General features: G+C 32.0%; 2 protein-coding genes across 10 annotated transcripts in view; one reads left to right on the top strand and one right to left on the bottom strand.

The window, feature by feature from the left end:
• wb (wing blister) overlaps window positions 1-21,874 on the top strand; it is a 404,943-nt gene that overhangs the window by 4,097 nt on the left and 378,972 nt on the right. The window lies entirely within an intron of this gene.
• The window catches only part of LOC141393617 (non-lysosomal glucosylceramidase), a 596,987-nt gene continuing 578,749 nt past the window's right edge, over window positions 3,637-21,874 (bottom strand). For 4 of the 7 annotated variants that reach the window (XM_073966887.1, XM_073966886.1, XM_073966884.1 and 1 more), the window contains 9 exons: window positions 15,847-16,122; window positions 9,304-9,860; window positions 8,981-9,236; window positions 8,794-8,916; window positions 6,088-6,202; window positions 5,645-6,014; window positions 5,376-5,583; window positions 5,067-5,313; window positions 3,637-5,005 (listed from right to left, as the gene is read on the bottom strand). In XM_073966887.1, the coding sequence (XP_073822988.1) occupies window positions 4,604-5,005; window positions 5,067-5,313; window positions 5,376-5,583; window positions 5,645-6,014; window positions 6,088-6,202; window positions 8,794-8,916; window positions 8,981-9,236; window positions 9,304-9,860; window positions 15,847-16,073 (2,505 nt within the window). In that variant the 5' untranslated portion in view covers window positions 16,074-16,122 and the 3' untranslated portion in view covers window positions 3,637-4,603. The remainder of the gene's footprint in view (window positions 5,006-5,066; window positions 5,314-5,375; window positions 5,584-5,644; window positions 6,015-6,087; window positions 6,203-8,793; window positions 8,917-8,980; window positions 9,237-9,303; window positions 9,861-15,846; window positions 16,123-21,874) is intronic. The other 3 variants (XM_073966889.1, XM_073966891.1, XM_073966885.1) reach the window with 1 other exon arrangement.

The raw sequence follows: 21,874 nt of genomic DNA, 5'->3' as shown, positions 1-21,874 counted from the left end.
AAACGTGGATTTTTAAAGAATATTTTTCGAGGACCATCAGACCAATAAACGTGGATTTTTAAAGAATATTTTTCGAGGACCATCAGACCAATAAACGTGGATTTTTAAAGAATATTTTTCGAGGACCATCAGACCAATAAACGTGGATTTTTAAAGAATATTTTTCGAGGACCATCAGACCAATAAACGTGGATTTTTAAAGAATATTTTTCGAGGACCATCAGACCAATAAACGTGGATTTTTAAAGAATATTTTTCGAGGACCATCAGACCAATAAACGTGGATTTTTAAAGAATATTTTTCGAGGACCATCAGACCAATAAACGTGGATTTTTAAAGAATATTTTTCGAGGACCATCAGACCAATAAACGTGGATTTTTAAAGAATATTTTTCGAGGACCATCAGACCAATAAACGTGGATTTTTAAAGAATATTTTTCGAGGACCATCAGACCAATAAACGTGGATTTTTAAAGAATATTTTTCGAGGACCATCAGACCAATAAACGTGGATTTTTAAAGAATATTTTTCGAGGACCATCAGACCAATAAACGTGGATTTTTAAAGAATATTTTTCGAGGACCATCAGACCAATAAACGTGGATTTTTAAAGAATATTTTTCGAGGACCATCAGACCAATAAACGTGGATTTTTAAAGAATATTTTTCGAGGACCATCAGACCAATAAACGTGGATTTTTAAAGAATATTTTTCGAGGACCATCAGACCAATAAACGTGGATTTTTAAAGAATATTTTTCGAGGACCATCAGACCAATAAACGTGGATTTTTAAAGAATATTTTTCGAGGACCATCAGACCAATAAACGTGGATTTTTAAAGAATATTTTTCGAGGACCATCAGACCAATAAACGTGGATTTTTAAAGAATATTTTTCGAGGACCATCAGACCAATAAACGTGGATTTTTAAAGAATATTTTTCGAGGACCATCAGACCAATAAACGTGGATTTTTAAAGAATATTTTTCGAGGACCATCAGACCAATAAACGTGGATTTTTAAAGAATATTTTTCGAGGACCATCAGACCAATAAACGTGGATTTTTAAAGAATATTTTTCGAGGACCATCAGACCAATAAACGTGGATTTTTAAAGAATATTTTTCGAGGACCATCAGACCAATAAACGTGGATTTTTAAAGAATATTTTTCGAGGACCATCAGACCAATAAACGTGGATTTTTAAAGAATATTTTTCGAGGACCATCAGACCAATAAACGTGGATTTTTAAAGAATATTTTTCGAGGACCATCAGACCAATAAACGTGGATTTTTAAAGAATATTTTTCGAGGACCATCAGACCAATAAACGTGGATTTTTAAAGAATATTTTTCGAGGACCATCAGACCAATAAACGTGGATTTTTAAAGAATATTTTTCGAGGACCATCAGACCAATAAACGTGGATTTTTAAAGAATATTTTTCGAGGACCATCAGACCAATAAACGTGGATTTTTAAAGAATATTTTTCGAGGACCATCAGACCAATAAACGTGTATTTTTAAAGAATATTTTTCGAGGACCATCAGACCAATAAACGTGGATTTTTAAAGAATATTTTTCGAGGACCATAAGACCAATAAACGTGGATTTTTAAAGAATATTTTTCGAGGACCATCAGACCAATAAACGTGGATTTTTAAAGAATATTTTTCGAGGACCATCAGACCAATAAACGTGGATTTTTAAAGAATATTTTTCGAGGACCATCAGACCAATAAACGTGGATTTTTAAAGAATATTTTTCGAGGACCATCAGACCAATAAACGTGGATTTTTAAAGAATATTTTTCGAGGACCATCAGACCAATAAACGTGGATTTTTAAAGAATATTTTTCGAGGACCATCAGACCAATAAACGTGGATTTTTAAAGAATATTTTTCGAGGACCATCAGACCAATAAACGTGGATTTTTAAAGAATATTTTTCGAGGACCATCAGACCAATAAACGTGTATTTTTAAAGAATATTTTTCGAGGACCATCAGACCAATAAACGTGGATTTTTAAAGAATATTTTTCGAGGACCATAAGACCAATAAACGTGGATTTTTAAAGAATATTTTTCGAGGACCATCAGACCAATAAACGTGGATTTTTAAAGAATATTTTTCGAGGACCATCAGACCAATAAACGTGGATTTTTAAAGAATATTTTTCGAGGACCATCAGACCAATAAACGTGGATTTTTAAAGAATATTTTTCGAGGACCATCAGACCAATAAACGTGTATTTTTAAAGAATATTTTTCGAGGACCATCAGACCAATAAACGTGGATTTTTAAAGAATATTTTTCGAGGACCATAAGACCAATAAACGTGGATTTTTAAAGAATATTTTTCGAGGACCATCAGACCAATAAACGTGGATTTTTAAAGAATATTTTTCGAGGACCATCAGACCAATAAACGTGGATTTTTAAAGAATATTTTTCGAGGACCATCAGACCAATAAACGTGGATTTTTAAAGAATATTTTTCGAGGACCATCAGACCAATAAACGTGTATTTTTAAAGAATATTTTTCGAGGACCATCAGACCAATAAACGTGGATTTTTAAAGAATATTTTTCGAGGACCATAAGACCAATAAACGTGGATTTTTAAAGAATATTTTTCGAGGACCATCAGACCAATAAACGTGGATTTTTAAAGAATATTTTTCGAGGACCATCAGACCAATAAACGTGGATTTTTAAAGAATATTTTTCGAGGACCATCAGACCAATAAACGTGGATTTTTAAAGAATATTTTTCGAGGACCATCAGACCAATAAACGTGGATTTTTAAAGAATATTTTTCGAGGACCATCAGACCAATAAACGTGGATTTTTAAAGAATATTTTTCGAGGACCATCAGACCAATAAACGTGGATTTTTAAAGAATATTTTTCGAGGACCATCAGACCAATAAACGTGGATTTTTAAAGAATATTTTTCGAGGACCATCAGACCAATAAACGTGGATTTTTAAAGAATATTTTTCGAGGACCATCAGACCAATAAACGTGGATTTTTAAAGAATATTTTTCGAGGACCATCAGACCAATAAACGTGGATTTTTAAAGAATATTTTTCGAGGACCATCAGACCAATAAACGTGGATTTTTAAAGAATATTTTTCGAGGACCATCAGACCAATAAACGTGGATTTTTAAAGAATATTTTTCGAGGACCATCAGACCAATAAACGTGGATTTTTAAAGAATATTTTTCGAGGACCATCAGACCAATAAACGTGGATTTTTAAAGAATATTTTTGACTGAACACTGACAGGGCTACGACAGGGACATGTTGCTACATACAGCTCCCAGTGAGTGATTCGTAGCCGTACCAGATAATAGCCCGCTTTTGGAAGTCACAATCATCTGGTTTTGGCATTCACCATGTGTTGTGGCATTCGGTTCTCTTAAACTACCAGAGTGGTATAGTGCTGGCTGAGCAGATTGATAGCTCTACCATGAAGCGTGGATTTTTTAAGTAGAATTTTTTCCAATGACTATCAGACCATGAAGCGTGGATTTTTTAAGTATAATTTTTTCCAATGACTATCAGACCATGACATTTAAATTAAAAAAAATACAATAAATAAAACCACTGTTGTTTAGATTATACTTTTTTATCTCATAAATATATTGTTTATATAATGTTTTTATTTTTAATAAATATGGTTTATATATAGTTTGTGTATATATCTCGGTTTGTGTTTTTATTTTTGATTTGAAGAATAACACCAATAAAATAAGTACACACTTTTTTAACATCTATTTGCGCTTAACATTTCTCAAACAATATATGGGCATCTTTTTCGAAGCTCTTAAAAAATAATTTATAAAATTACAACCTAAAATAACAACAACAGAAAATAAATCAATATATTTCTGAATAAATGTTTATGTATGAATGAATTCAGTCTATAGAGGAAAGAGAATTATTTTTTTCGAGGTTAGGTTATAGGTATGTATGACAAGAAGATTGGTGAAAATTTATGAGAGAAGTTTCTTGGTTCATAGAGGACTATATTTTCTGTCAATTTTCTTATTCTGGGTCCATTTTTCGATTAACAAAGCACCATTTGTTCGTCTTGTTTTACACATCCCAACACATAACCTAACTTGTTTGTATATAGTTTTATGATATATGTAAATGCATAATGCTGATTATTAGATGGACCATAATTTGTGTTACTTTTCTATTTAGTACAAATAAATTAACTTAAATCTAAACTCAATACAACAATAAGGACTAATTTTAAAGCACTCTTGTGGAAAATTTGCCGAACCCTGCAAATTACTTACCCTAATTACATTTTCTCTTAAAAGCTAAACTTGTGCCATGTCTTTCACAATTGCCAAAAAATATATAAGCTCTCTTTTTATTACATCTTTGGTTTCAACTTTCCCTTCTCTTTCTTTGGAGAATAGAAAAAATATGATCTGTAATTAAAATCTTAAACAAAATTGTACTCTGCTGTTTTGTGTTAATGGGTGTGTATGTGTGTGCATGCACCTTAAAGTTGCCTATATCAAAAACATTTTCTATCACTCGTCACATCCATTAGCATTCCAACTTAATCCCTCAAAGCCTTGCGTCTTTCCCAGGCCACTTGCATAGACCAAATACTCAAGGGCCGCATATAGCCAATTGAACGATAACGCTTCTCACCATAAAACGCTTCGGGGGTTTCAAAATTCATGCCACATTTTTCGGAGATGGTCTCATAAAGACCACCAGCCGTTTTGAAACCTTCTTCAAACATGCCTTCTTGGATCATTGTGGCTGCCAAGGCAAATGTTACTCCAGGCCACACCTCTTCAGCTTGTATACTACTTGTATCCACGTGGCCAGGTTTTTCAGGATCTGAATTTGCAATGAAACCATTAGCCGCCCCAATATTTCCATTATGGAAACCCATAACATTGTTTTTATAGATTTCCTTTAGCGCTGAACGCACATTTTCTTTGGGATAAATCTGAAAGTAAGAAACTGGTCATCTCTTGTTTACTTCCCAAGTTTTATGTTGTTTGATTTACCTCATAATCAAAACCACATGTCTTCAAATACCAATGACCACATAATTGATCGGCCATGATGGTGTCCTTGTGGGTGTTGCAAGTATCAAACCTATAATAGCTGCCATTCCAAAGCTTCTCCTCCAAAGAACGTTTGCCCTTTTCCAATATATCCTGATAACGTATACAATCATTGGGCTGATCCAAAATGGTGGCCATTACTGACATACTTTGCAAGGCAGCCAACCACAGACCGGAACAATAAGCACTAAAACAAACGCAATATCCTTTCAATAAAATGTGAAAAGCGCGTAAAAATAACCTGCTTACCTTGGTCCCTCCATAACCCACGAATCATAGGTTTGATCGGGCATTTTTGTATTTTCAATTAAACCATCATTATCACGATCATATTCAATTGTCCTTTCCATAATGGCCTTGCAGGAGGGATACATGGCCTTCAAGTAGGTCATGGCATCCATGAGATATACCCTGCCATTAGTTTCATTGATGTACATTGAAGCAGATTTGCGATTTTCTTAAAAATGGGAAAATGTCAATCTTCCAAAGCAAGAATCATGTATAAATGTCAAACTCACCCTTCTTTTCCTCCACCGAATTCTTACGTTTATTATCCTGTGAATACATTTCATACAAGCTATCCTTATCGATAAATTCAATGGAACTAAATTTACTCGCGTTATCTGCCTGGGCCTGTGCCAACTCATTGAGAACATAATAATCTCGATAGACTTGTAGCACGAACTTGGTATTTAAATCTTTCCAATCATTGACATCATGAATATTATAGCAATTGATTAGGGTGAAAGGTTCCTCATCGGGATCACCCAAATCGTGTGGGACACAATTTTTCACCTTCCTTGGCATTATTTTGCCATCGTATAACATTTTGCGGGTATCCGTTAGGTTGGCGGCAATCGCGTCTTTGAAGTCGTATTGCAAACTGACCTAAGGGAGGGAGAAACGTGGAAAAAGAAAGGGGTTTTTTTTGAGGCTAGGGAAAAAAGTTATTTAAACTTACCTGTAGATTAGGCCACAGATGGGCTATGGCTGGAGAAGCATAAAAATGGACATCATATGTGTTGTACATGCGATATTCATGACCTTCCAGATAGCCAAAGCGACCATAGGCGATTCTGAAAGTAGAAATCCATATTATCCACATCTTTTCTATAACGAAAATGTGTTATTGACAAATTTTCTATAACGAAAGTTTGTTATCGACAAATGTTCTATAACGAATATTTGTTATCGACAAATTGTTATCGACAAATTTTATAAACGAAAAAATGGTAACAAAAAATTTTCTATTACGAAAATTTATTATCGAAAAATTTTCTATAACGAAAATTTGTTATCGACAAATTTTCTATAACGAAAATTTGTTATTGACAAATTTTCTATAACGAAAGTTTGTTATCGACAAATGTTCTATAACGAATATTTGTTATTGAAAACTTCTCTATAACGAAAATTCGTTATCGACAAATTTTCTATAACGCACATTTGTTATCGACAAATTTTCTATAACGAAAATTTGTTATCGACAAATTTTCTATGACGAAAATTTGTTATCGACAAATTTTCTATGACGAAAATTTGTTATCGACAAATTTTCTATAACGGAAATTTGTTATCGACAAATTTTCTACAAGGAAATTTGTTATGGACAAATTTTCTATAACGAAAACTTGTTATCGACAAATTTTCTATAACGAAAATTTGTTATCGACAAATTTTCTATAACAAAAGTTTGTTATTGATAAATTTTCTACAAGGAAATTTGTTATCGACAAATTTTCTGTAACAAAAGTTTGTTATCGACAAATTTTTTATAACGAAAATTTGTTATCGACGTATTTTCTTTAACGAAAATTTGTTATCGACAAATTTTCTATAACGAAAATTGGTTATCGACAAATTTTCTATAACTAAAATTGGTTATCGACAAATTTTCTATATCGAATATTTGTTATCGACAAATGTTATATAACGAATATTTGTTATCGACAAATTTTCTATAACGAAAACTTGTTATCGACAAATTTTCTATAAAGACAATTTGTTATCGACAAATTTTCTATAACGAAAATTTGTTATCGACAAATTTTCTATAACGAAAATTTGTTATCGACAAAATTTCTACAACGAAAATTTGTTATCGACAAATTTTCTATAACGAAAATTTTTTATCGACAAATCTTCTATAACGAAAAATTGTTATCGACAAATTTTCTATTACGAAAATTTGTTATCGACAAATTTTCTATAAAGACAAGTTGTTATCGACAAATTTTCTATAACGAAAATTTGTTATCGACAAATTTTCTACAACGAAAATTTGTTATCGAAAAATTTTCTATAACGAAAATTTGTTATCGACAAATTTTCTACAAGGAAATTTGTTATGGACAAATTTTCTATAACGAAAATTTGTTATCGACAAATTTTCTATAACGAAAATTATCCACAACTTTTCTATAACGAAAATTTGTTATCAACAACTTTTCTATAACGATATGCTGTTACCGATTACTTTTCTATAACAAAAATTTGTTATTGACAACTTTTCTATAGCAAAAAGTTGTTATCGACAAATTACAAGATACAATACATACAAAAGTCTTTATCGGAAAATTGTCTATAACGAAAAGTTATCGACAATTTTTAAATGAATAAAGTTGTTATAGGTAATTTTTTTTTCTGTAAGAAAAAGTTATCGAAATTTTTCGAAAACTTAACGTTGCTATAGCCAACTTTCCATAACGAAACGTTCTTAGCGACATCTTTTCTGTAACGATAGGTTATTATGTAACAAAAATGTATTATCGACTTCTTTTCTGTAACGAAAAGTTGATATCAGCAACTTTTCTGTAACGAAAATTTGCTATCTGTAACTTTACTATAACGAAAAGTTGTTATCGACAACTTTTCCAAAACAAAAAGTTACCGATACCTTTTTAATTAAGAAAGGTAATTACCATTTTTTCTATAACAAAAATTTGTTTTCGTTAACTTTTCGATAACGAAAAAAGTTATCGATAATTTTTCAATAACGAAAAGGTGTTATCGACAATTTTTCAATAACGAAAAAGTGTTATCGACAACTTTTCTATTACGAAATGTTCTTATTGACAACTTTTCTATAACCTAAAACAGTTAAATTTTAAATTTCAATAAAAAAATTTTTTATATATGGTCTGTTCCAGTACTGCAAGAATCTACTAATTTTTACTATTTTTTTCGATAACATAAAGGAAAAAATGTTTTTGTAGTAAAAAATAGCAGCTTCTTGCAGGTTCTGGAACGGGGCAATAATGAATAGTTGTTATCGATAACTTTTATGTAATGAAAATTTGTTATCGGTTAATTGTTTATAACGAAAATTTGTTATCGGTTTTTTTATAATAAAAATTTTTTATCGGCAACTTTTCTATAACACAAAGTTGTTATCGACAACCTTTCCATAACGAACAATTGTTATCGATTCTATAATAAATTTTCTATAATAAAAACTTGTTATCGACAAATTTTCCAACAAAAAATTGTTATCGACAACTTTAATATAAAGAAAAATTATTATCGATTATTTTTCTAAAACAAAAAATTGTTGTCGGTAGTTTTTCTATAATATAAAGTTGCTATCGTTAGTTTTTCTATAATGTAACGTTATTATCGACAACTTTTCTATTTCTATTAATAGCAATTTTTCCAAAATTCGACTTACCTTGGATCATTGTACTCCAACTCCTGGCCCAATGATGAATCACACAACAGCCACAGGGTACCACCATCCGATATATAATACAGCTGATTGAATATGGCACTCTTATACCAGTCCGGAAGACCTCTAGAAAATCAATAACACCATTAATTAGGCTGTATAACTTGGGAGTTTTTTTTTGGAAGCTTACTCATCATTTAAGATGGGCTTTTGCCAATTATCGATAAGCTTTTCCCAATTGGCATAATGTTTCAAAGCATATTCACAAATTTTTGGACCACTTTCACCATTGGCGCTAAAATATTTGGTATAATAACGGGTGTGGGCCTTAAGCTTTTTGGGAAAATGTATGGTTGGCATGTCCCAGGCCAAAGCAAATTCCAAATCATGTTGAGATTTGGGTTTCAACGAAACCCTGGCACAAATGGCCACACCCAAATCGTTGGCTATCGAACGATATAAAAGCGGGATTTTGAGAAGTGATATTGAAAGAATCTCAAAAGGAATACTTACATTTTAGTGATTCATCGGCAGCGGAATCATTTAACTGGCCTTGTTCTTTTAGCTGCTGCCACAATTGTTCTCCACTGCCGTTGGGATCGAATTTCAGACATCTTGTTATATTGATTTCTGGTAGAACTCGACAAGCCAAATTGTAGGAGCAGGGCATTTCAGCAATTACCTGATTAATTGTTACCCCCTTGGCATTGCCTTCCGAGAAGAGGGTGGAGGTGGCATTGCCTTCAGCATCTTGTTTCTTGTTGCCGGTACCATTTTTAAAAGTAAAAGCAATGGCCACCGTACGTTCCTCCTCGCCAACATTCTCCACCGACCAAACGAATACGGCACATGGTAAACTGGATTCTTTGTAATCGTGAGGTATGACTGGAGATACTTGACGGCACACCAAACGAACACCATACTCAGAGAGATCATATTCTGTCCAGGAGCGGGGATACAAACCTGTGTATTGGCATTTGGATTCATCTAAATTTGATTGCCAACTGTTGAGGGGCTGTTTGGGGCGATTGTTGCTGCAATTACAGGGAGTTTTGAAATTATTCTTCGAACTGTGGTGGTTATTGGGAAAAAATTGTGGAAAAAAGCATAACATTGAAATGTGGCAATTCAAACAAACCCAAAAATCAGGTGAATTCAAGATGTAGGCCATTGTATCCGAGGTGTTTTTTTTTTTTATTTTGTTTTTGTGATAGTTAAGTTGTGCGGGGCCAATTTTTGTTGCAAAACCATAGAATTGGTGGAAAATTCATGAAATTACAACAAATTGTGTGCATAATAGTGTATTGTTGTTGTAGTTTGGTGGTGAAAAAGAAAGAAAGAAAAATTCAAAGAAAATATTTCAATTAAAAAAAGGATTTGAAATCTTGGGCCGCAAAGCCAATGAAAGAGAGGGTAAGGCTTGATTTCCGTATGAAAAATTGCAATTTTGAAGGCAATGCTTTCAAGCGAAGTGTTAAACAACCCTTCCAATTGGCCTTGTGGCCTTAACGTTAGTCGTGATTTAGTCTAGACAGCAACCATTTAGCAATCAGTTTATTAGTAGGTGGTGAAAGAGGTTATTTGACGGTTGAGTCAGTAGGTAGTTTATGGGGAAACGGGGTTAAGAAATTTATACAAGGAGAGCATAGTGTGCTTGTCTTAGTCTAGACACCAACCATTTAGCCATAAATTTATTAGTATGTGGTGAAAGAGGTTATTTGACGGCTGTATCAACAGGTAGCTTATGGGGAAATGGGGTTAAGACATTTATTTGATTTGAATTAACATCATGGAAGAGATCATAGTTTTCTTGATTTAGCCTAGACATCAACCATCTAGCCATAAATTTATTAGTATGTGGTGAAAGAGGTTATTTGACGGTTATATTAACAGGCATCTTATGGAGAAATGGGGTTGAGACATTTATATGTTTTTTATTAACATCATGGAAGAGATCATAGTTCCTTTGCTTTAGTCTAGACACCAACTATGTAGCCATCAATTTATTTGTTGTTGTTGTTGTTGTAACAGTGTTTTATTATTATGTTTGTATGTTCGTTCTCCTGTTCTCCAATCTGGCGCTGGGTCTATCTCCAGTTCCAGGAAGTTGGCTACTTCGATGGGATGTAACCACAGATCCACTGGAGTCAGATGAGTAGGCTTGGCGGGGCAGTTGAATAGGTGCGATCCCAATAGGAATTTAGGCGACTGCAATATCCCGAGCGTAATTGAGCCAAAACTACTCTGGTTTGTCGTGGCAGCTGACGCTCTTCAGCTGCGATAGATGGGGGATGTGCTCCGATGACTGCATTCACACAATAATTGCTTGTTGTCTTAGCAACTGTGTTCGTGTGAATGCTGTTCAAACCTGCCTGATATGCCTGTTGATCTAGAGGTTCTCTCCCATATTGTTGGACCGTCCTCTCGAGAGCATGAATATCCTTCTTGATATCCCTGGGTGTATCGGTGGCCAGCAGATGGTGATTGGGATGGCTCTCACGGTAACACCCGAGCAAGTACTGCAACGATAGCATCTCATTATGTTGTCGTACTGGAAGAATGTTTGCCTCCTCATGTAGATGATCCACTGTAGATTTGAGGAGGCACCCTGTTGCTGTTCTCAGGGCGGCGTTCTGACAAATTTGAGTCGTATCCCAGTGCGTGTCGCATAAATTCGGGGACCAAACTGGCGCCGCATAGCTTACCACAGACCGACCAATCGCTTTATACGTGGTCAACAAGGTTTCATTATCTGCACCCCAAGTGCTGCCGGCTAGGGCCTTGAGGACCTTGTTCCTACATTTCAATTTATCGCAGATAGCTGTGGCATGCGCGGATGACGTGAATGTGGTATCGAATGTGACCCCTAAAATTTTGGGGCAGTTTGTGGTCGGAATTCTGCTACCATCGACCCTGATATTCAACTCTCTTCTATACTTCGCCGTCCATGTGGTGAACAGAGTGACGGTCGATTTAGTGGCGGATATCTGCATATTCCTCGCGTGGAAAAAGGTGGTAAGATCGGTTAAATAGGAGTTCAGTCTCTCACAGATGTCACCAGGATAGGTACCTGACGCCAGGATCGTACAATCATCCGCATACGTTACGATCTCAATGCTGTTTGGAGGGGGCGTGGAAAAAGGTGGTAAGATCCGTTAAATAGGAGTTCAGTCTCTCACATATGTCATCAGGGTAGGTACCTGACACCAGGATCGTACAATCATTTGCATACGTTACGATCTCAATGCTGTTTGGAGGGGGCGGAATAAGGAAAGGTAGAGGTTAAACAGTTCCGGAGATATCACCCCTCCTTGGGGAACTCCCTGTTTCACTCTACGGGGCTTGGATTTCTTGTTCCTGAATTCCACATACGACTGGCGACCACACATATAGTTGATTATCCAACGTTTCAGACTTGGCCGGAGGGTTGTCTGCTCGATGTCCTCGAACAGCGTGGAGTGCTTGACAGTATCAAATGCTTTTGATAAGTCAAGCGCCACCATCACTGTTCTATCACACCGCCGCTCCTGGTTGAGTCCTCGGCAAATATGTGTGGAGATGGCTTGCAGCGCTGTTGTCGTGCTGTGCTGCTTACGGAATCCATGCTGATGATCGGCAACTTGATAGCTATTTCTAATGTTGGGGAGGACTAAGGCCTCAAGGGTTTTCGCAACAGGTGACAAAAGCGAAATCGGCCTGTACGATTCACCATTGCTGGCATCCTTGCCTGGCTTCAGTAGAGGGACCACCCTGCCCATTTTCCAGACTTCGGGAACAATAAGAGTGGCTAGCGACAGGTTGAGAACTTTAGTGAGATACTCCACTCCCGGCTCAGCCAGCTGTTTCAACATTACCATGGAAATTCCGTCAGTGTCCAACGCTTTGGATGATTTAACGTTCCTGATGGCATTCGCAACATCATCCATTGTAAACTGTGGTGGTTCATCCTCGGCAGGAAGAGATCTAATGCGACGTAATACTCTTCTCTTCGCCCTGTCACTCTCGGGGTGCTCGACAAACAGTCGATTGAAGTAACTTGCACACCTCTTCGGGTCAGTCAACGTAACGTCGCCGTGACTGATGTCCTGTCATCCCTCCTTCCGGGGTTCGAGAGTGACTTAACCGTTGTCCACAATTTACTTATACCGGCTCCAATGTTGCAACTCTTCAGATGATTTAACCACTAGTTCCGCTTATGTTCGCCGACCAGCCTGTTAACTTCCAGTGTCAGCTCCCTGACTCTGGGGTCGTCGGGGTTGGTTCGACGAAGCTCATCACGCTCATTTGCTAATCCCGTCGCCTCTGCTGGGAAATTTGGTCTTTGGTCGGGTATTCGACCAGCAGGTATATGGCGAGCGACTGCAGCATTGATTATGTCTCGAAACATCCTTTCCGCTACCCGAACATCAGAAGGATTGGGCAATTCTCTGAAGCGGTGATTGGTGAACTCTCTGAAACTCGGCCAATCAGCTTTCCCATGATTGACGAATGTGCGGCGTTCAGAGGTGATGAAATCGGGTGGTCTGCTGATGGAAACAATTATGGGGAGATGGTCTGATCCAAGGGAAATGACGGGTTGCCAGGTGACGTCATTTGTCAGACCAGGTGATACGATGGTTATGTCTGGCGAACTGTGACACGCTCCTCTAATTCTGGTAGGGGCGTCCTCATTGACCGAGTAAAACGTAGAGCTATCAATCTGCTCAGCCAGCGCTGTACCTCTCTGGTCGTTTCCGAGGGCCGAATGCCACATCTCATGATGCGCATTAAAGTCCCCCAGGACCAGACGATTATGAACTTGCCAGAGCGGGCTAATGTTAGGCACGTAATCTGAGATACAGCTATTTCTCGGCGGGATGTATACGTTCAGCAACTCTATCTCGCCAGTTCCACACCTGACTGCTACCCCCATACATTCCATGTACGGGTCATTAGAGGCAGGCTCAAGCGAGATAGGTCTGTATTGAACAGACTGGTGCAAGAGGAAAGCTAATCCCCCACTTCCACATCTGATGCGATCCTTCCTTATTACGTTGTAACCATCACAACGTACTAAGCTGTGGTCGTTCAGCATGGTTTCCTGCACCGCCGCGACCTTGATCTTCTTCCGATTCATAAAGTCCACTATTTCATCGATCTTACCTCGGAGCCCATTGCAATTAAATTGCAAAAAGGATGCATTTTCTGGGATTGGAACAACAACGGCTGGTGTTAAATGCTGCGCGTGCGGCTGCTGTTGGCGGGACTGCGGGGGAGTTTCGTAATCCGACGACGAAGGAGTTTCGTAATCTGACGACGACTCACTGGGGGCTGTGCAGCAACATAGTCTCTCGCATGCACCCACTCCTGACATCTATTGAATCTCACCGAAGATTGGATATGGGTGAAGATGCGGATGTGACAAACCGAGCACAAATATATTGGTCGTAGGTTTTCCTCCCTCCCGGCACGGACCAAAAGAATCCGGAGCAGACATTCCGGGATATGCCGCTCCCAGCACAGAAAAACGAAACAAATACAAACACATGTACACTGAGGTGGCAGCCGCTGGCCGGAACGCTGATGTTGTGTGGTCCCGTGTCAATCCGGTAGAGAGAACCCGCTGCCGGGATTGAGTCAGTAGGTAGTTTATGGGGAAACGGGTTTAAGAATATTTTGTTTTTTATTGACACCATGGGGGAGAGCATAGTTAGCATTCTTTAGTCTAAACACCAACCATTTAGCCATCAATTTATTTGTAGGTGGTGAAAGAGGTTATTTGACGACTGAATCAGTAGGTTAGGTAAGTTATGGGGGAAACGGGGTAGAGACATTTATTTGTTTTTATTAACACCATGGAGGAGAGCATAGCTTGCTTGCTTTAGTCTAGACACCAACCATTTAGCCATGAGTTTGTTAGTAGGTGGCGAAAGAGATTATTTGACCTGTGAATCAGTAGGTAGCTTATGGGGAAAGGGGGTTAAGAAATTTATTTGTTTTTAATTAACGCCATGGAGGAGAGTATAGTTTGCTTAGCTATTTAGTAGTCTCTTCTCTTTGTTAGAATGATGATGACTTCGTTAGGGAGGAATCAACGATAAGCGTGATGTATGTTACATATTCATTCCTGTTGACATTTCCGCTTTGGTTTTTTGTAATCATATTAGACATGCAAAGTTGGGATAGCTAATTAGTAGCTTCGCAGTACCTGCATATTATTTATCACACCCAGAAAAGGATGGACATTGAGAAACGTGATGATGTCTGATTGATAATTGTATGTGTATTTAAAAACCTCTTCTACTTTATTCTCTAAATTGACCTTTACAGATGACCTTTTGGCTAGAAATGAACTATTTTGTTCAAAGGTATTAACAAAACTAAAAGCAAACCCCTTATAACTGTACCAAGTTTCAAATTATGTGATGAAATTTGTTAACTCATTCCTCGACCTCATTCTCGTTTAGATTACATCATATTTTGTTGTGATCTGGGTGGGGAGAACATTTACATTCTGATACGCAAAACAAATTCCAAATCATAAATTATGAACTCAACAAAAACTCAAAGGAAATGTGGGAAAAAGAATGAAAACGGAAAAACAGAATATTTACAAAAGAACAACAAAACAAAGGGGAGAAATGAGACTGCCGCCACAACTGGAAACAGCTTTTCAAGTGAAATGAATATCTCTAAGGATATGAATATACGGCTTGTTTCTAACAATGGCAAATTTACATTCAAATCAAATTACAGAAAAGAATGGAAGCATAAATGGCGTGCGGCAAGGTAGTGAGTGAGTGAGTGGTCGGAACATGACCTAAAAATATACAATGAATAACAAAACATAAACAGGACAAAATGAATGGCATTTGCAATGCGACGAAAGGAAGGACATTTGACATTACAAAGCACTCAACGGCATTTATTTTTTTACAAAACAAGCAAGCAATAATTCCGCATAAATACATGCAGCAGCACACACACAAGCTCGCACGTAGCAACAAGTGCATAAAGCAACAACAACATAAAATCCTAACATAAACAAACTTGTACTCAGAGATTTTTGAAACTTACCTGGAATTGCTTTTTGATAGTAGACTCTGATAAATCGTCTCCCCCTTCGAATCCTTTATGGTTACAATAAATTGATTGGCCTGCACGGTGTTGTATTCATACATGCCAGGACGCATTTGAAAGCGACAAAATTCCCCGGCATAACCACGTCCAATGGTACCACCACCTATGCCACCCAGAGGCACCCCATACATTTGTTTGCTATGTTCCGTATAATAGTAGTCCATGTAACAGCGACGACCCTCACGTGACACTTTCCAATAATAGGCGGCATATCTGAAAGTGGAGAAAGAATAGCAAAGAGAGTCATGAAAAAAAGTTGTCGTTTTGGGGGAAATTTAATTAAGCAGATTTATGACAGGGAAATATGAATGATGACATCTAAAAGGAGGGTAATATACCATGGATGTTACAATCGGCAAATTGATGGCAATTATATTTGAGAACTTTTCTATAATGACAAGTTGTTATCGACAACATTTCTTTAGAGAACAGCCGTTATCGAAAATGTTTCTATATGCACAAGTTGTTATCTGCTAGTTTTAATAAAGAAAAATTTTTATCGACTACTTTTTATATTGAAAAGTGGTTATCGCCATATTTCTATACGAAAAACTGTCGACAACTTTTCTACGCAGAAAATTTATTACATACAACACAAACAACAGCAAAGTTATCATCGACAATTGAAAAATATTTTTTTTAAATAAACTATTATTGAAAAATATATTTTTAAATCAACTATTGTCGAAAAATATATTTTTTAATTCAACTATTTTTGTTAAATATTTTTTAAATCAACTATTATTGAGAAATATTTTTTTTAAATCAACTAAAACATTGGTTTTTTATTGGAATAGCTGTTACAATTTTGATTTTTCAAAATAGTCTGGCTTAATCCCATTGTTGTCGTTTTAATATTTAAAACAACTAATTTATTTAAATATTTAAATCAACTATTATTGAAAAATATTTTTTTAAATCAACTATTATTAAAACATATATTTTTTTAAATCAACTATTATTGAAAAATATTTTTTTTTAATCAACTATTATTGAAAATTATTTTTTTAAATCAATTTTTATTGAACAAATATTTTTAGATCATTGGTGGCGTTTTTTATTGGGATAGCTTTTGCAATTTTGTTTTTTCAAAATAGTCCGGCTTAATCCCACTGTTGTTGTTTTAATATTTTAAAACAACGAATTTATTAGTGGAGAAAATTTGAAATTGTTCGCCAAGGGGTAGGGTAGAGACGACTATAGTTTCAATTCTCACCACAGAATCTCATCAGTTCCTTTGTTTCTTGTTTGTGGATATTTTCCACTGAAGTTATTTTTCAATAACTTCTTAAAAAAAAACTTTTTATACCCAAACATCAATCGCCAGCGTGACCAAAGAAAAAACTCCAATGAGAAGTCTTTCCTTGGCAACCTCACACAAACCTAACGAAAGTGTTTGCAAAACAATACAAACCTACTGGTGAACAATGCCAAATTTTCTCCACTAATAAATTAAGTCAACAATTATAGAAAATATTTGTTCAAATCAACTTTTATTTTCAAAAAAAAAAAAAAAAAATTAAAAATCCACAGTTGTAGAAATTTTTTTTTAAAAATCCACAATTATTGCAAAAAATATTTTTTTAAAATATCCACGATTATTGAAAAAATATTTTCAAAAAATCCACGATTATTGAAAAAATATTTTTAAAAAAATCCACGATTATTAAAACAACATTTTTTAAAAAATCAACGATTATTGAGAAAAGAATTGTTTAAAAATATTTTTTTAAAAATTCATCATTATTGAAAAAATGTTTTTCAAGCAAATCACGATTATTGAAAAAATATTTAACAAATCCACGATTATTGAAAAAATATTTAACAAATCCACGATTATTGAAAAAAAATCCACGGTTATTGAAAAAATATCCATCATTATTGAAAAAATAATTTATAAAAAAACCCACAATTATAGAAAAAATATAATTATCAAAATATTGTTAAAAAATCCACAATCATTAAACAAATATGTTTAAAAAAATCCCCGATCATTATCAAAATATTTTTAAAAATCCACGATTATTGAGAAAATATTTTTCAAAAATCCACGATTATTGAGAAAATATTTTTCAAAAAACCACGCTTATTGAGAAAATATTTTTCAAAAAACCACGCTTATTGAAAAAATATTTTTCAAAAATCCACGATTATTGAAAAAATATTTATAAAAATTCCACGATTATTGAAAAAATATTTTTAAAAAATCCACGATTTTTGAAACAAATATTTTTAAAAAAAATTCACGATTTTTGAAAAAAAATATTTTTAAAAAATCCACGATTATTGAAAAAATATTTTTAAAAAATCCACGATTATTGAAAAAATATTTTTAAAAAATCCACGATTATTGAAAAAATATTTTTAAAAAATCCACGATTATTGAAAAAATATTTTTAAAAAATCCACGATTATTGAAAAAATATTTTTTTTAAATCCACGATTATTGAAAAAATATTTTTTTTTTTAAATCCACGATTATTGAAAAAATATATTTTTTTAAATCCACGATTATTAAAAAAATATTTTTTTAAATCCACGATTATTGAAAAAATATATTTTTTTAAATCCACGATTATTAAAAAAATATTTTTTTTTTAAATCCACGATTATTGAAAAAATATTTTTAAAAAAATCTACGATTATTGAAAAAATATTTTTTTTAAATCTACGATTATTGAAAAAATATTTTTAAAAAATCCACGATTTTTGAAACAAATATTTTAAAAAAAAATTCACGATTTTTGAAAAAAAATATTTTTAAAAAATCCACGATTATTGAAAAAATATTTTTAAAAAATCCACGATTATTGAAAAATATTTTTTTTAAATCCACGATTATTGAAAAAATATTTTTAAAAAATCCACGATTATTGAAAAAATATTTTTTTTAAATCCACGATTATTGAAAAAATATTTTTAAAAAATCCACGATTATTGAAAAAATATTTTTTTTAAATCCACGATTATTGAAAAAATATTTTTTTTTTTAAATCCACGATTATTGAAAAAATATATTTTTTTAAATCCACGATTATTAAAAAAATATTTTTTTAAATCCACGATTATTGAAAAAATATATTTTTTTAAATCCACGATTATTAAAAAAATATTTTTTTTTTAAATCCACGATTATTAAAAAAATATTTTTTTTTTTAAATCCACGAACATTGAAAAAATATTTTTGTTAAATCCACGATTATTGATACAAATATTTTTGTTAAATCCACGATTATTGATACAAATATTTTTTTAAATCCACGATTATTGATACAAATATTTTTTTTTTAAATCCACGATTATTGATACAAATATTTTTTTAAATCCACCATTATTGATACAAATTTTTTTTAAATCCACGATTATTGAAAAAATATTTTTTAAAAAAAATTCACGATTATTGAAAATATATATTTTTAAAAAATCCACGATTAATGAAACAAATATTTTTCTAAAAAAAACACGATATTTGTCTCAATAATATTTTTAAAAAAATCAAAGATATTTGTTTCAATAATATTCTTTAAAAACTCCACAATATTTGTTTCAATAATATTTTTTGAAAAAATATTTATAAAAAATCCACGATTATTGAAAAATATTTTTTAAAAATCCAGGATTACTGAAAAATATTTCTTAAAAATCCACGATTATTGAAAAATATTTTTTAAAAATCCAGGATTATTGAAAAATATTTTTTAAAAATCCTGGATTATTGAAAAATATTTTTTTTAAAAATCCAGGATTATTGAAAAATATTTTTTAAAAATCCAGGATTATTGAAAAATATTTTTTAAAAATCCAGGATTATTGCAAAATATTTTTTAAAAATCCAGGATTATTGAAAAATATTTTTTAAAAATCCACGATTATTGAAAAATATTTTTTAAAAATCCAGGATTATTGAAAAATATTTTTTAAAAATCCAGGATTACTGAAAAATATTTTTTAAAAATCCACGATTATTGAAAAATATTTTTTAAATATCAACGATTATTGAAAAATATTTTTTAAAAATCCACGATTATTGAGAAAATATTTTTCAAAAATCCACGATTATTGAGAAAATATTTTTCAAAAAACCACGCTTATTGAGCAAATATTTTTCAAAAATCCACGATTATTGAAAAAATATTTATAAAAATTCCACGATTATTGAAAAAATATTTTTAAAAAATCCACGATTTTTGAAACAAATATTTTTAAAAAAAAAATTCACGATTTTTGAAAAAAAAAATATTTTTAAAAAATCCACGATTATTGAAAAAATATTTTTAAAAAATTGATGATTATTGAAAAAATATTTTTAAAAAATCCACGATTATTGAAAAAATATTTTTAAAAAATCCACGATTATTGAAAAAATATTTTTTAAATCCACGATTATTGAAAAAATATTTTTTTTTTAAATCCACGATTATTGAAAAAATATATTTTTTTAAATCCACGATTATTGAAAAAATATATTTTTTTAAATCCACGTTTATTAAAAAAAATATTTTTTTTTAAATCCACGATTATTAAAAAAATATTTTTTTTTAAATCCACGAACATTGAAAAAATATTTTTTTTAAATCTACGATTATTTAAAAAAATATTTTTAAAAAATCCACTATATTGATACAAATATTTTTGTTAAATCCACGATTATTGATACAAATATTTTTGTTAAATCCACGATTATTGATACAAATATTTTTGTTAAATCCACGATTATTGATACAAATATTTTTTTAAATCCACGATTATTGATACAAATATTTTTTTTTAAAATCCACGATTATTGATACAAATATTTTTTTAAATCCACCATTATTGATACAAATTTTTTTTAAATCCACGATTATTGAAAAAATATTTTTTAAAAAAAATCCACGATTATTGAAAATATATATTTTTAAAAAAATCCACGATTAATGAAACAAATATTTTCTAAAAAAACACGATATTTGTCTCAATAATATTTTTAAAAAAATCAAAGATATTTGTTTCAATAATATTCTTTAAAAACTCCACAATATTTGTTTCAATAATATTTTTTGAAAAAATATTTATAAAAAATCCACGATTATTGAAAAATATTTTTTAAAAATCCAGGATTACTGAAAAATATTTCTTAAAAATCAACGATTATTGAAAAATATTTTTTTAAAAATCCACGATTATTGAAAAATATTTTTTAAAAATCCAGGATTATTGAAAAATATTTTTTAAAAATCCTGGATTATTGCAAAATATTTTTTAAAAATCCAGGATTATTGAAAAATATTTTTTAAAAATCCACGATTATTGAAAAATATTTTTTAAAAATCCAGGATTATTGAAAAATATTTTTTAAAAATCCAGGATTACTGAAAAATATTTTTTAAAAATCCACGATTATTGAAAAATATTTTTTAAAAATCCAGGATTACTGAAAAATATTTTTTAAAAATCCACGATTATTGAAAAATATTTTTTAAATATTATTTTCAACGATTATTGAAAAATATTTTTTAAATATTATTTTCAACGATTATTGAAAAATATTTTTTAAAAATCCACGATTATTGAGAAAATATTTTTCAAAAATCCACGATTATTGAGAAAATATTTTTCAAAAAACCACGCTTATTGTGCAAATATATTTAAAAAATCCATGATTATTGAAAAAATATTTTTAAAAAATCCACGATGTTTGAAACATATATTTAAAAAAAAATTACGATTATTGAAAAAAATATTTTTAAAATATCCATGATTATTGAAAAAATATTTTTTTAAATCCACGATTATTGAAAATATATTTTTTTAAATCCACGATTATTAAAAATATATTTTTTTAAATCCACGATTATTAAAAAAAATATTTTTAAAAAATCCACTATATTGATACAAATATTTTTTTAAATACACGATTATTGATACAAATATTTTTTTTAAATCCACGATTATTGATACAAATATTTGTTTAAATCCACCATTA

Source organism: Musca autumnalis, unplaced genomic scaffold (genome assembly GCF_047663935.1).
Source record: "Musca autumnalis isolate F117 unplaced genomic scaffold, ASM4766393v1 scaffold_2, whole genome shotgun sequence".
NCBI classification, from domain to species: domain Eukaryota; kingdom Metazoa; phylum Arthropoda; class Insecta; order Diptera; family Muscidae; genus Musca; species Musca autumnalis.
The sequence above is the reverse complement of the archived record's forward strand: the minus strand, read 5'-3'. Positions and strand labels throughout refer to the sequence as shown.